Below are 15,732 nucleotides of genomic sequence, written 5' to 3' on the forward strand. Positions count from 1 at the left end.
TCTTTTTTAAACGTTGGAACCTCATTTAATTTTATGTCTTATAGAGTTTATAATGAGTAAAAGATTGTATAAGCATAATAATTCATCTGTAAACCTAGAAATGTACAGCCAATTTTGAAAGAGATGTACCCTAGATCAGAAAAATTTTTTTGAATAGGTTAATGCTGTTGTAATGAAATGCTTCTTCTAATTAAAAAAAAATATTTCATTGAAAAAAAAAGTCATTCATATGAAAACTCATTCATATGAAAGTATATAAAAAGGCCCACCAAAAGGCCACCTGGAGGTTGTGTTCCAGGACAGCTGTAGAGGCTTAGGTCGCCCTATATACAATAATTTAGGATTTTTATATAATCTGTACAGGTCCTTCTATAAACTTTAAATTATTTCTAGATTACTTATAATTCCCAATACAATGTGAAAATTATGTAAATAGTTGTTATTTTGTGCTTTATAGGGATTAATGACAAGAAAAAGTGTTGGTGCTTGTTTTCAATACAGTCTTGTTTTTTTCTGTGAAAAAAAATCTCTCAAGCAGCCTCACATTTGTTGAGTCAAGTCCCCACCAGAAAGAAAACAGATCACAAGTCCCCACAAAGACAAGGCTGCACACAAATTTGCTAGCACAGCAGTGGAGCTCAAGGCTGGGATCCCACATGCATCTTTGGGCTGTGGGTTCCTGGACTTTAACATGCTTACAGGCCCTCCTGCCACTCCTGAAGGGCAGCTCTGTGCTCAGTATCAACTGTGGTTGCTGTGATTAGTGACACTCCTCAGCTTGCAGGTTAAGAGCAAGACTGGCACAAAATTTCACTAGTGTTCACTGAAAAAAAAAAAAAGCAAAGCCTGGAAATTCTAAGGAGATTATGGATTAGTGTAATATGTTCATCAGAGACACGATGTTAACACTTCATTAGGGCACGAAAATAATATCTAGGGAGACTCAGAATGTATAAACATTAACTATCCTAAAGCTGTTTCAACAGCCAACTGTTCAGAATTTTTATACCGAAGAATAAAGAAGCAGGCAACAATGCCTTTTTGACACGAGCACACTATTTTGAGAACAGAATGTTTTTAACTTGGCTGGGGAGATGGCTATATAAGTGTGCAAACCTGAGTTTGATCCGCAGAACCTACACAAATGCCAGATGCATATGCAACATCTGTGATCCCAGAACTCCTACTGGGAGACAGTAGGCAGAGATAGGAGAATCCCCAGAAGCTAGTCTGATATATCAGTGGGAAAACAACAAAAAGACGATGTTTCAAACAAGGTGGAAGATGAGCACCAGCACCTAACGGTGTCTTCTTACTGCTACACATGCTATGGCACGCGCGCGCGCACACACACACACACGCACACACACACACACACACACACACACGTTTTTAACTGATACACTTTACTCCATCAAACACAGAAAGACCCTATCTAGTCATTGGTATGCTCTAAGAGTTTAGACTCCTGTTTTCTATTACAAATGTGAATATTCTCCCAGAAACTCACTGCAGGGTTCCTGTTTACAAACACAGTAGTAAATATTCCCCAGGACTCTATCTTGGATGGTTTCAACATAAGAAAACATAACACATATCTTAGGGAAAGACTCAGGGATCTTTATACCTTGGCTTCTTTCAAAAGGTCTGTCTCACAACATAAGAATGTTAGCTGTTAATGTTGTAGAAGTTAATGGATGAGCCAGTGAGATGGCTCAGTGGCTTAGGCACTTTCTACCAAGCCTGATGACCTGAGTCTGATTCCCCAGGACCCACAAAGTGGAAGGAGACATTCAACTCTTGCAAGTTGTCCTCTGACCTACACACAAACACATACACACAAAATAAATGTGAAAAAAAGAAGTTAATGGTATAAGCCAGGCATGGTACCTAATGTGTATAAAGCCTAACTACTTGGGAGGCTGAGGCGCGAATTCCACAGATTTCAGACCCGCCAGGGCTACATACCCATTTCAAGGCCATTTTCTACTAAATGAGTTTGAGGCCAGCTGAGCTACATGAAACCCTGTCTCAAACAAAGAATAAACAGCCATGAATATGACATTATTATAGAAAACAGCAATGTGTCACTGGCTAAATGTGGTCCTTTATAATCCAAAGTGCAGAATCCTTAACAAGGACAAATTCAATTTTAAGTTAAAGAAGAGTGGTTTTGTTCCTTCTAATTAAGTCAGCTTAGCAAGTGGTATAAGAACAGCATCTGAAACATATGCTCCAAATCAAAAACCCTCAGAAGATAAAAGTCATAACATGAAACCAGAATTATGTGAGGACTAAGTGTTTGTCCTCACATAATTTGTTTGAAGTGGTTATATATCTGAACTTATTTCCCAGAGCCAGTTAATTTTTCCTTTAGCCAGATTAGATAATTCCAGCATGAAAGGCTTGATGCTATCTCTCATGGTACCGAGGACCTCAGCTCTCATGTTCCAAAGTATTTTTAAAATTTTTTTATTTATTATTTTTACTTTATGTGTAGGAACATAATGCCTGTATGTAAAAGCACCCATGCTGTGCAATGCCCTTAGAGGCCAGAAGACGGCGCCAGATCCCCTGGAACTGGAGTTATGGGTGGTTGTTAGCCACCATGTGGGAACTGGAGTTATGGACAGTCATTAGCCACCATGTGGGAGCTGGGAATTGAACTCAGGTCCTCTGCAAGAGCAGTCAGTGCTCTTAACTGTTGAGCCATCTCTCCAGCCCAGTTCCATTTTTTGGAGGGATGAGAGAAGAGGAACGAGACAGCATGCCGTATAGCCCAGGTTGGCTTTGATTCCCTATGCATTTGAGGGTGACTTTAAACCTTGGTCTTCCTGCCTCGATCTCCTAAGCCCTATGATTACAGATGTGTACCAACCCAACTCCAGTATTTTATTTTATTACATTTACTTATTTTGGAGGTGGGGGTTCGTGCAGCACAGCATGCATGTGGAGGTCAAAACAACTTGTGGGATGTGAACCCCAAGGATCAAACTCCGATCATCAGGCCTGGTGCCAGTCACCTTTCCGTACTGAACCATCTTGTTGGCTCTAAGTACTCATTCATTCATTCTTTCCGGAGAAGGGTCTTCCTGTTAGGCCCAGCTCTCCTGGAACTCACTATATAGATCCGGATGGCCACAATCTCACAAAGATGCGCCTGCCTCTATCTCTCAAGTGCTGGGATTAAAGATGAGTGCTGCCACACCTGGCCTAGTATTATTATTTTAAAAAATTTGAAGCTGGGCTGTGAGGCCAGCCTGGTCTATATAGCAAGTTCCAAACCAGCTGGCGCTACAGGGGAGACCCTGTCTCAAAAAGACCCATTTTTACTTTTATGTGTATGAGTGTTTAGCTTGCATGTATATAAGTCCACCTGTGTTGTGCAATGCCCGTGGAGGCCAGAAGAGGGCATTGGATCCCCTGGAACTGGAGTTATGGATGGTGGTTAGCTGCCATGTGGGTTCTGGAAACCAAATCCAGGTCCTCTGCAAAAGTATTCAATGCTCTTAATGGCTGAACCCTCTCTCCAGCCACTAGTATTATTTCTTAATGCAGTTATTTTTTTGTTAATTGTACACGTCATTCTCTGAAATTCTTTTTCTAGGAAATCAAAACAAACCAAGTGGCTGTTTTAGTAGTCTTTTTTATGTTTACTTTTATTCTTATTTTTTAAAATGTATTATTTGTTTGAGTGACCTTGAACCTGCTTTGTAGTCCAGGGAGCCTATCGCCTACTAGGATTACAAGCCTGTGCCACCATTTCCAACTTCCAGTGTGATTTTATGTATTTTTTTCAGAGGGAAGGGGTGTTGAGACAAGGCCTCATTATCTAGGCTACGTTTGTCTGAAACTTACTATATAGTCCAGATTACAATCAAACTTGCCATCTTCTTGCCTCAGCCTCCCTACACCTGGGATTACAGACGCATGCCATCATTTCTGACACTTTAATATTCTTTTTAAAAAATTATTTATTTTTTGTATATGAGTGTTTGCCTTCATGTATTAAGTGCACCCATGTGGGCAATGTCTATAGAAGTCCGAAGATGGTGTTGGCTCCCCTGGAACTGGAGTTACACAGGGTGTTAGCCGCCATGTGAGTGCTGGGAACCAAGCCCAGGTCCTTTACAAGAGCAGCTAGTACTCCCACCCCCACTTTAATACTCTTTAATGAATTCCAATAATGTAAATGTTTTGGATACAAAATGCACCAAGATTAAAAGAATATTATCAGAGTTAGAGGTGGCTCAGTTGTTAAAAACACATATTGCTCTTGCAGAGGACCAGAATTTGGTTCCTAGCACCCATGTAAGTTAGCTCACAACTACTTATAAGTCCTGTTCCAGGAGGATGTCGTCTCTGTCCTCTGTGGGCACCTGAACTTATATGCACATACCCCATTAGACATACACATAGCTAAAGAGAATCTTACACACATGATAAACTTGCGTACTTTTTTTTCATACAGAGATTTTTCATTTTTTTGTTGTCTCTTTTGTGGTATTAGGGATCAAATCCAGGGCTGGTGCCCTGCCAATGAGTTATATTCTCGGCCTTACTGGACTTCCTTTAGTAGGATTATGCTATCAATACAATCTCAACTTTAAAAGACTTATGCAGTATTATTCTCATTAGGTTGTCTCCCATACCATATATCTACTTTCCCCTACTTTCATTCTTTGCCTGATTTTAGAATTTATGGTACAATGCACAAATAATACAGTATAATTATATGCAGAAATTAAGTATATGAGAAAGAACCTAAGTTCCCGTGGCTTGTTGACAATCCTTCCCAAAGTTATTAATTTTATGGTAAAACTAATATGGATGCTTTTGTAACAGCTTGTGTGCTATTCAAAACTATGAAAAAAGCCAAGTGATTAAATTTTGAAGGATATTTTCTCTATATGGTAAAATTATGGTAAGAAACATTTTTTAAGATAGGCATAGTGGCAACAGGCAATTAATTCCAGTACTTGGGAGGCAGAGGCAGGGAGATTTTTGAGTTTGAGGCCAACCTGGTCTATATATAGCACATTCGAGGCCAGTCAGGGCTACATAGCGAGACCCTGTTTCAAAAGAAAAGAAAAAAGTTGGGTGTGCTACTACACATTTGTAATCCTACCATTGGGGAATCATAAGCAGGAGGAGGATAAGTTTGAGAAGGCAGCCTGGGCTACACCAAGATCCTAACTCAAAAACAAAACAAAATCCATCCAACAACAGCAGTAACAAAAAAGAAAATAAAAATTATTGATTAAATGAATTTTTAAAACCTTTAATGTTAGCAGGGCCTGATGGTGCACACCTGTAATCCCTAACTCGAGTGCCTTTGGCAGGAGAATACTGAAATTTCAAGGCCAGTATGTGCAAGGTTCTGGGTTCTATCCCCAGGACTGGAAGGAAAAAAAAGGGGGGGGGGAGGAAAAAAAAACTTTACTGTGAAAACAATAGGAAAAAAGCCACCCAAGAGTTTACATAAAGCTTAATAAAAGAACAATACTCAGAAATGCATTAGAATTAAGCTTCCCAATAGAAGTATATATTACTTGAAATAAAGATTAAAATAATTTAAAATGTGCATAATGGCACCCAAGTGTAGCCCCAGCTATTTGGATAGCAAAGCCAGGAAGACTGCCTGAGCCCACAAGTCCAAGGGCAATCTAGGCAATATATCAATACTCAGTCTCCAAAATGAAATAAAATAGCTTAAGGAGGCCGAACGTTAGAGCCCTTGTCTACCATACACCAGGTTTTGAGTTCCGTAACCAGCCCAGAAAGAAATATTAAGATATGAGTCAATTATTACCTTCTTTAAAAATTTTAATATAAATAAATCTACCCCATAGCATCATGATCTAAACTGCCACATATTAGATCATTCTTTAAAAAAAAATAGTTCTATTTCATATATGTACCAGACACTTTGTGTGTACATGCCTGCATGCCAATACACTTGTGTGGAGGTCGGAGAACAATTTGTGGAATTCTGGTTCTCTTCCTTCATCATGTGGGTCCTGGGTATCAAACTCAAGTCATCTGATTTGTCAACAAGTGCCTTGACCCACTGAATCATCTTCCTGGTCCAAAGAAGAAAATTTTTTACCCAGTGCTGGGGATCCAAAGCCAGGGCCTCACACATACACCCTTCACCCATGAAGAAAGAAATTTTGACTCTGAAAATTAATACAGATTTAAACAGCCCACTAAAACACTATCTCTGATGACAGAATTAACTATTATAAACACTCAATGTTTCAAAAGTCAAAGTTCCACTGTAAAACAAATCATTGCTCTTTACCTTATTAGGAAATAGTCTTCATAGATATAATCAAGTTATGATGTCATCAAAGTGAGCCCTAGTATAATATAGCCGGTGTCCTTATAAAAGATGAAAAGCTGGGTGAGGTGGCTCAAGAGTACAAACCCAGGACACAGGAGGCCAAGGAAGGTTCACCTCAAATCAAGTTCAACCTCGGGCTGGGCTACAAAGTGAAACTGCCTCAAAAGAGGGTGAGGACAGGGAACGGGGAAGAGACAGAGAAAACACAAGGAAAACTATCCTTTTTCCTTTAAATTTCCTTTTAACTTTAAATTAAAAGTCAATAAAATATTTTTCAGGTTAATTATATTCAGTCAAATCAAAACCTCTCTACCAAAAGACACATTTCATTATGTATCTACAGAAACATCAAGTTGTATACCTCAACTATATACAATAAAAATTAAAGAAGGGAGCCAGTGTGATGGTTCAGCAGGTAAAGGTGCTTGCCAAGCCAGATGACCCTGAGTTTGATCCTCAGGGCCCATAAGGTGGAAGGAGAGAACTGACGCACAAAAGTCATCTTCTGACCATTCCTGTGTGTCACACACAAATGTAATTTTTTTTTGTTTTTTTGTGTCCAAAATAGCATCAAAGATGATAAAAACATTTTTAAATATACTTTGATAAAGACATTGCATTTAAGAAATAATTACCACAGGATCATTAGAAAACATTCATCACAGAAAAAAAGTCTAAAATGGCATACATCTAAGAAGAGATTCACAGTATCATTAGCTATTAGGGACACAAATGAACACCAAACATTTCTCTTTTTTTTGTCTTTTTGAAGAAGGGTCTCCCCATAGCCCCAGCTGTCCTGGAACTCACTATGTAGACCAGGCTGGCCTTGAACTCAGAGATCCGCCTGCCTCTGCCTCCCAAGTGCTGGGACTACAGGCATGAGCCACCGTGCCCGGCACCAAACATTTCTTAAAACAAAAGTTTGTATAGCTGCTTTGTTCACCTTTATTAATAAGTGGAAAGAGCCCAGATTTCCTTCATCAGGTTCATGAACAATGTCTATGAAATGGATGCTAATGATCATATCTTTTTTTCAAAAAGAACAGCTTCTCCTTATCGAGCTGAATGGGGGAGGGGGGATGTTTTAAGTGTGGAGGGGTATGAATGAGTGGCACAGGAGAGAGTAGGGCGAGGGATAATTAACCCTAAGGATGTTTGAAAAAGACACATGGAAACCTACTATTGTATAAACTTCCTAAAAATTAACAATGAGCTGGGGGATGTATTTCAGAAGCAGAGGCCTTACTTGTGAGGCTCTGGGTTCACTCCCCAACATTACAAAAATATGTGTATGTGCCTGTGTAATAAAAATACATGTGTCTCTATAAAACAAGTTATTTCTCTCCCATTAAGAACTTGAGTCATTGAAACAACTGAATGGCATTAATGAGCACTTAAATCCTAAGTTCAGGAACTAACATGATAAATAGTGCTGCAAACAATATATACTTGATTGTTAAACCTACAAACAACTGAAAGGGCATACGGAGAATGAACAAAGGGAATATATATTACAAGGCTTATAGTTAATTTAGAAAGCCACAGTATTATTCGATTTGTGCAGATAACCCTCATTCCTTGCCAATTTATTTATAATAATTACTCCATAGGCCTACTCCCCTCAAGGTGGACACATGGTAAGGTAATTCCCTCATCTTTTCTTCAACAAAATGTAGGACCATATTCCACAAAAGAACACTTACTATGAATAACACACAGGTTTCAGACTCAAGTATTCACTACTGATCACTAGGATACTCTATCCCATTTAACTGAAAACTTCAGAATTTAAGACAATTTACAATGGCCATTACTCAGCAGACTGATGGAAAAAATAAGCCCTGTTCAGTGAAAATGGCAGAACTGTGACACAGATTCATACCACCTATACTTCCTCAGAGCCCAGAGCGTCTGCTATGTGGAGTGTAGTAGTGCAAGCCTAAAACCCTAGCACTCAGAAGGCTGAAGCAGAAGGACCTGGAATATGAGGTCAGCCTGGCTACACAGGGAAACCTATGCCCTGGATCATACACAAGTAATTAATAAAACATATTTTGAAGACTGAGAAAGTTCCTGAAATCAGACCAGGTACAAAAGTCAACAGAGATGGGGCTGGAGAGATGGCTCAGCGGTTAAGAACACTGACTGTTCTTGAAGAAGACCCGGGTTGGAATCCCAGCACCTACATGGCAGCTAACAACTATCCGTAACTCCAGTTCCAGGGGATCCGACAGCCTCTTCTGTCCTCTGTGGGCATTGCAGGACTTGGGTGCACTTACATACATGCAAGCGATACATGCATACACATAAAATAAAAATAATAAAGTATTTAAAAAAAATAAAGTCAACATGGATACTAATACAGTCTTTAATGCAAACAAACGTCCTTTGCAAAGGGAGCGAACATACAAAGCCTTAGTAAATTTCCTTCAAGAACCTTTTCCAAATCTGGAACGGTGGCACATGGTTATAATTCAGCACTTGGGAGGCTGAGGAACTAGGATCAACTAACTCAAAGCCAGCCTAGACTACAGAGTAAGAAATTTGTCTCAAATATACAAAACACAAGCTGGGACATGGTGACACGCTTTTAATCCCAGTACTCAGGAGGCAGAGGCAGGCGGATCTCTGTGAGATGAAGGCCAGCCTGGTCTACATCATGAGTTCCAGGCCAGTGTTGCTACATGGAAACCCAGCTCAGAAAAAAAATTCACTAATTCACAGCTTGGTCAATATATTAAGTTTAAGGCCAGCCAGGGCTACATAATGAGACTCCGTCAAAAAAATAAAATAAAATAAAATAAAAGAAACCAAAACAAAAAAACACCCCCACAAAGAATGCATAAAATTATACCATAAACAAAAATAATAAAAACTGCTGACCTATCTAGCAAAATGGATAAAAATATGGTTTTGTCACAGAACAGACAAAACTATTTACAATCATAGAGCAGATAAAACATAAGTCACGGGGGCTGGAGAGATGGCTCATTGGGCAAGAACACTGACTGTTCTTGCAGAAGACCCAGGTTTGAATTCCAGCACCCACATGGCAGCTAACAACTGTCATAACTCCAGTTCCAGGGGATCCAACAGCCTTTTCTGTCCTCTGCAGGCATTGCATGACACAGGTGCACTTAACCCACATGCAGGCAATATACACATACACATACAATAAAAATAATAAAATATTAAAAAAATACAAGTCACATTTAGGATCAAACCTCTGTGTCTAATACAATAACCAGCAACTATTTTATCAGAATTTGGTAGGACCTTTCTTTTGGATTACTTAGAAGGCCTTTGGAGTTTTAACTTTTCCTTTTAATCGAATAAATTTCTGTGTATGTATAGCTGTCTATGTGTGTATGCCATGTGTGCAGGCTGTTGGAGGCCACAAAACGTCAGATTCCCTGGAGTTGGTTCCAGGCAGTTGTTAGCCACCATGTGGGTGTTGGGACTGAACTTGGGCCCTCTGCAAGAGCAGCAAGTGCTCTTAACCACTGAGCCATCTCTCCAGCCCCTGATTAATGTTTTACAAAGCACTACTTATTAGATATGAGAGTGGATGTCAATACGCTGATATGGGACCCTACCTCTGCAACTTAGGAACTATTCGCTTGAGTAAAAGCTTCTGAGCCAAATTCTCTTAGCCAAAATAATCAAGAATACTTACCACATATAAATCAAGAATTCAATAGGTCAGTTTTAAACTATTATACTTCCAAAAAATTCAAATTCAAATATATAGCACAAGAAGTTTAAAATTAAATGAAAGAAAGCTGGGTGTGGGTGTGGTGGCACATACTTCCAACTTCTAGCACTCAGGCCGGAGGCAGGAGGAGAGTTCTAGGCCAGTCTGGGGCTACAGAGCAAGACCCTATCTCAAAAAAGTATAAATCACAAGATACTGAGGTTTCAATTTCCACCTTGTTCTTAACTTCTTGTTCCTTTGAAATATTTCATTCCAAAACATAATTTTGTTACTGAGTGTGGTGGTGCACACCTTTTTTAATCATAGCGCTCAGGAGGCAGGTGGATCTCTGTAAGACTGAGGCCAGCCTGGTCTACAAAGCAAGTTTCAGGCCAGCTGGGGCTACAGGGAGACCCTATCTCAAAACAAATAAAGCCAAACAAATAGGACCAAAAAAAATTTTCACAAGACATTTTTTTGTGTGTGTCTGCAGCGTCTTTATTATGCCATGCTAGCCTTAATATCCTGGGTTCAAAGATCCTTCTGCTTAAGCCCCCAGAATAGCTGGGAATATAGGAATATGCAACAACATATAGCTTGTATAAGGCACTTTAAAAAATAAAATCTAGGCTGAGCCTGGTGGCCCACACCTTTGATCCCAGCACTTGGGAGGCAGAGGTAGGGGGACCTCTGTGAATTCAAGGCCAGCCTGGTTTACAGAGTGAGTTCCAGGTCAGCTGGGGCTACAGGGAGATCCTGTCTCAAAAAGACAAAAATAATAATAATAAAATAAAAATAGAATCTATCCCCAGCACTGGAGAGGCAAAGGCACGTGGACCCCTGTGAGATGGAGGTCTGCCTGGTCTATAAAGTGAGTTCCAGGCCAGCTGGGGCTATAGGGAGACTGTCTTAAAAAACATACATACTTATATAGCATATCTATATTATATTGTGTATATAAAAAAATCTACCAAGGCCAGCCTGGTTTACACATCAAGGTGCAGGACAGCTAGGGCTACATAATGAGACCCTGTCTCCAAAAAGAAATAAAATCTATCCCTTCTCAGCGTTTTTGGTTACGATTAAGTGTAAAAATAAAATCTGAGGCTAAATGCGGTGGCTCACACCTGTATTCCCAGTACTGAGGATGCTGAGGAAGGACTGAAACCACACTGGAAGCCAGCCTGGACTACATAGCAAGACCTTGCCTCAAAAAGGAACAAAATAAAATAAAATATGAGATAATAAAAATTACATTTTGAAAGGCTTTACAAAACAGGAATTGCCGACAACAAAACGACAAATGGGAAAAAAGGATTAAAATAATATAGATATAACATAACCCTAGTTTTTTTTAATCCTATCCCAAATTTTGTAACTTTTCTATAACATGGCTTTTTTGCTTAAAATATTCAAAATACCCTTTTATATGTTTTGAATTCAACAAACTAAACATGTTTTTGTAACAAAGAAAATAAACATGAAGTGTCACAATCCCACAGCTAACTAGAAATATACTCAATACAAAACCCCAAGTCCCAGGGCATCTAATTCAGGATGCTTTCTATAGCACATGATTATCTGCTAAATTCAGTATTAGTTTCTCATTTATCACTGTTTGTTTCCTCAAATCTACATAAACAATGACCTTAAACAGTGTTAACAAATTATATAATACTATTAACAGATTATCCCAGAGAGATAAATTTAAGAATTGAGAGTTATCATAACCTTCCAGACTCAAAATCACAAGGGCATCTATTTTACCCTATTCATCTCGGTTTTTTGAGATAGGGGTCTTGATATGTAGCCCACGCTGTCCTGGACTTTTTGATCCTCCTATCTCAGCTTCTCAAGTAGTAGGATTACAAGTGTGTATCACGATAAGTGGCACTTATTCATCTTTGGAACCCTGCCACAAAGTCCCAAGTCTGGGCCGGGTGTGGTTGTGCATGCCTATAATCCAGCATTTGGGTGGCAGAGGCAGGCAGATCTCCGTGTGATCAATGCCAGCCTGGTGTACGTAGTGAGTTCCAGGATATCTGGGGCTACAGGGAAACTCTGTCTTAAAAAAGAACCCCCCCAAGTCCCATGCCTGGCACAAAGGAGGCACACAATAAATTTTTATTTTCCAAATCATGGCCTCCCCGCCCCCCAGCACTTGCTATTAGATTTAACTATTAGCGTTAGTCAAAAACAGCAAAATCTCATTGTTACATTTGGTGTCTCCAAGCATTAAATATAGAGGATACCCTAAACAAATTAACACATACAATAAAATCTAAGGTGAACACATGTTACTACTATAAGTGCTACACAAAATTAACTGGCACATTAAATTACCATAGTGCTTGCCCACTGAAATGTGTGGCTAACGTTTAGTCAGCATTACTTTGCTAGCTTAGATGACCTCATTGAGTGCACGAGAAAGCAATAAAGTTACAGGTATAGTGTAAGGGTTCAAAACTAGAATGTAGACCACAGAGCAAGGTCTGCTAATTATCAACTACATAACTTTGAGCAATTAGTTTTCTCACCCTTGGGTCCTCATTAGTCTATCTAGAGAACTGAGTTCAGCACCAGTTCAGTCTTACTTCCCCTACTCCCTAGTACTAGGGATTGAATACAGGGCCTTGTGCATGCTAAGCAAACATTCTGCCCCTGAAATAAATCCTCCAACTCCTTCAAGTTTTTACGAACCAAAATCTTACTATTTTTAGACCTGTATAACACCAAGAAAATAAATGAAGACGGCACAAAAAGCACAGTTTACCTCTGTATACCAAACAATGTTATACAATATAAAATGTTTACTGGTTGATTGTGGTACTCTGTAAAGGGTCTGATGTAGCCCAGGCTGGCTTTGAACTATAATCCTCTTCCACCTACCAAATGCAGAGATAACAGGTATGAATCCTGACTTTGCTGTTTTTGATACAAGGTCCCACTATGTAGCCTAGGCTGGACTTTTAAAATTCTCTTTCCTTGCCTCCAGAGTGCTGGAATTACAGGTGAAAGTCACCATGCTTGGCTTATTTTTTTCCCCCTTTTTCTCCAATGGTGTATAGTCAGTGCACAAAATAATGGATTTTGGGCACTGGAGAGACGACTCAGCAGTTAAGAGTACTGGCTGCTCTTGCAGAGGACCCAGGTTTGATTCCCAGACCCAAATGGCAGCTAACAACCGGCCTGTAACACCAGTTCCACAAGAATCCAATGCCCACTTCTGGCCTCCGTGGGCATTGCACAACACAGGTGCACTCACATACATGCAGAGAAAACACTGATACACAAAATAAAAGTATTTCTAAAAATAATGGGTTTATTATGATTTTTCATACATGTATATAATGTACTTTGATCACCTGTTTTGCCATGCTAAAAAAAAAATGCAGGGTCTTGCACATGTTAGGCAAGAACTGAACCACTGAGCAACATCCCCAATTCACTCCTTAACCTTCTCTTTTTTCTTTTTTGGGGGGGGGGTATTCACCAGACTGGCCTCACAGAGATCCACCTACCTATGCCTCCCAAGTGCTAGGATTTAAAGGCATGCGTCACCATGCCTGGCAACCTTTTCAAAAAATAATTTTGGTGATGAAGAGATGGTTCAGTGGTTAAGAGCACTAGCTGCTCTTGCAGAGGACCTGAGATCGGTTCCCAGAACCCACATGGCAGCTAACAATCATCCTTAACTCCAGTTCCAGAGGATTCAACGCTGTCTCCTGATCTCCTCCAGCACTGCACAACACTGGTGCACTTACACACTTGCAAGCAATACATTCATCCACATAAAATTAGAAAAATATTTTAAAAAAATAATTTTTATCCAGAAAGTCTATAATTAAGATTTCCTTTATCTGAATGTCAAATTGGATATCTTGACTGTTATAGTCTGCTACACTATTCAATAATCAAGAAGCTTGGCACACCGTCTAAAACTGTAGCCTACTAGCACTTTTACCACCTCACTAATGAAGAGAGAGCCATAGAGGAAAAGTATGAATACCCAAATAATGAAGCCTGTCCTGTCAGATAACATAAGCCAGACTGGATTTCACAGTACAAATCACTGATATATACAACATGTATAAATATATTTATGCACATGCTCCAATGGCATATACTTACGTTGATATACAGTGTGTGACTTTAACACTTTTTGGTAATAAAATCAAAACTTACCCTAAGATTCAATACACACTTAAGGCACGGGTGAGAAGCAAAGTCAAGTCTGCCTCCCCTTTTGTCCGCTGTAAGTAACCACTGTTAATCGACTTTTCTGTTTAGCTTTCAAGAAACCATGTGACCCAATACAAGCCTCGGTTTTTGCCAAAAGATTGGGCTAAGATCCTTTCTAACTCTAAAAATGTCATAATCCTAAAATGGCCGTCTCTTGAAGTGGCTGGGGAGAAAAAAAGGCATTAAGGAGAAAATGAGAAGAAACTTGCAACTCTCCAGTTTTACAAAGGTAAACTCATTAACGATCAAGGTAGAAATGTGGCAGTAGTGACGTAATCCTACTTGCAGGCAAAGTAGTAGATCATTAAAATCGGAGTTTTCCCCCCAACCGTGACCATTTTTTTCTTTTCTGGGGATGGAGAAAGCTGATGCTGAGTTTTGGCGGACACCACTCCCCTCCCTCAGAAAATAAAAACCCCACAATAGGTCAACTATGGAGTTAAAATAGTGAAACGGAAAGTCACACTGACGTGGTTTCCGAGGATACACAGTGGAGGTGACTGAGGCGGGAAAGGTTGGCAGGAGTTAGTAGCTCATATCCTCCTCCGGAAGCTCTCCGGCGCGTGCTCTCAGTTTCACATGCCCTGGCCACAAACACCTCGGCGCCCACATCTGCCACAGGCATCACAAGGGGCCGGCCGAGCAGATCGCTCGGAAAGTTATCCGACTAGATTTACCTGCGGTGTCATGAGGTTGGAGGAGGCAGGCCCGCAGGCCCGCAGGCTGGACCAGCCACCAGCCACCCCGCACCGCACCACACCCACCACTTCCTGGGGCAGTCCGGGGGGCGGGGGGGCCGCCTCCGGCCCAGCATCCCCCGCAGGAGGGCGGGGCTTTCCCTCCGGCCTCCGGGAGCGCGACCCGAGGGCGTGAGAGACGGGAGGGGTGGGCTGACGGAATGGAAAGGGAAGGGAGGGAGAAGAGGGCGGGGGCAAGAGGGAGGGAGGGGAGAGAAATGGAGGGAAAAGAGGGCGGGAGGAGAGGGACGTAGGGAGGGAGGAGATGGAGGGGAGAGAAAAGGAGGGAAAAGATAAGGAGAGGGAAGGAAAGAGGGCGGGGAAGGAAAGGGAGAGCGGAGGACTGGGAGGGCGGGAAACGGGCCAGAGCTGTACCCACCGCGCCTAGCCTGTAGGTCTCCACAGCCGCCGCCGGCGACCGGTCGTTCCGGAGGGGCGGGTCCCGGAGAAGGGGAGGGTCCCGGAGGAGGGGCAGCTTGAGCCGGATCAGGAAAACACAACTCCGGTGAGCCGTGGGCTGCCTAGAGAAGGAAACGGAAGTCTGTCTACCTCCCTCGGCCTTTGCCAGCCCGCCCGTCCCCTCGGAGAAAACTCGGTAGCCGGGAACGAAGTGAGTCCAAAGTCAGGAATCATTAAAAAAAAAAAAAAAAACCACCCGGGTACAGCCCGCCCTTTTTCCCCCCCCCCCCCCCGACGGTCCCGCCCCTGGC

At 41.1% G+C, this 15,732-nt stretch overlaps 1 protein-coding gene across 5 annotated transcripts in view; it reads right to left on the reverse strand.

The window, feature by feature from the left end:
- Window positions 1-15,732, reverse strand: part of Xiap (X-linked inhibitor of apoptosis) — a 48,708-nt gene that overhangs the window by 30,931 nt on the left and 2,045 nt on the right. For 2 of the 5 annotated variants that reach the window (XM_008833919.2, XM_029563963.1), the window contains exon 2: window positions 15,402-15,543. Coding sequence is in view for 1 of the 5 variants with exons in the window: in XM_029563963.1 (XP_029419823.1) it covers window positions 15,402-15,543 (142 nt within the window). In the remaining 4 variants the exon portion in view is untranslated. The other 3 variants (XM_029563966.1, XM_029563964.1, XM_017798390.2) reach the window with 2 other exon arrangements.

This window comes from Nannospalax galili, unplaced genomic scaffold, assembly GCF_000622305.1.
Source record: "Nannospalax galili isolate Female #2095 unplaced genomic scaffold, S.galili_v1.0 scaffold75, whole genome shotgun sequence".
NCBI classification, from domain to species: Eukaryota; Metazoa; Chordata; class Mammalia; order Rodentia; family Spalacidae; genus Nannospalax; species Nannospalax galili.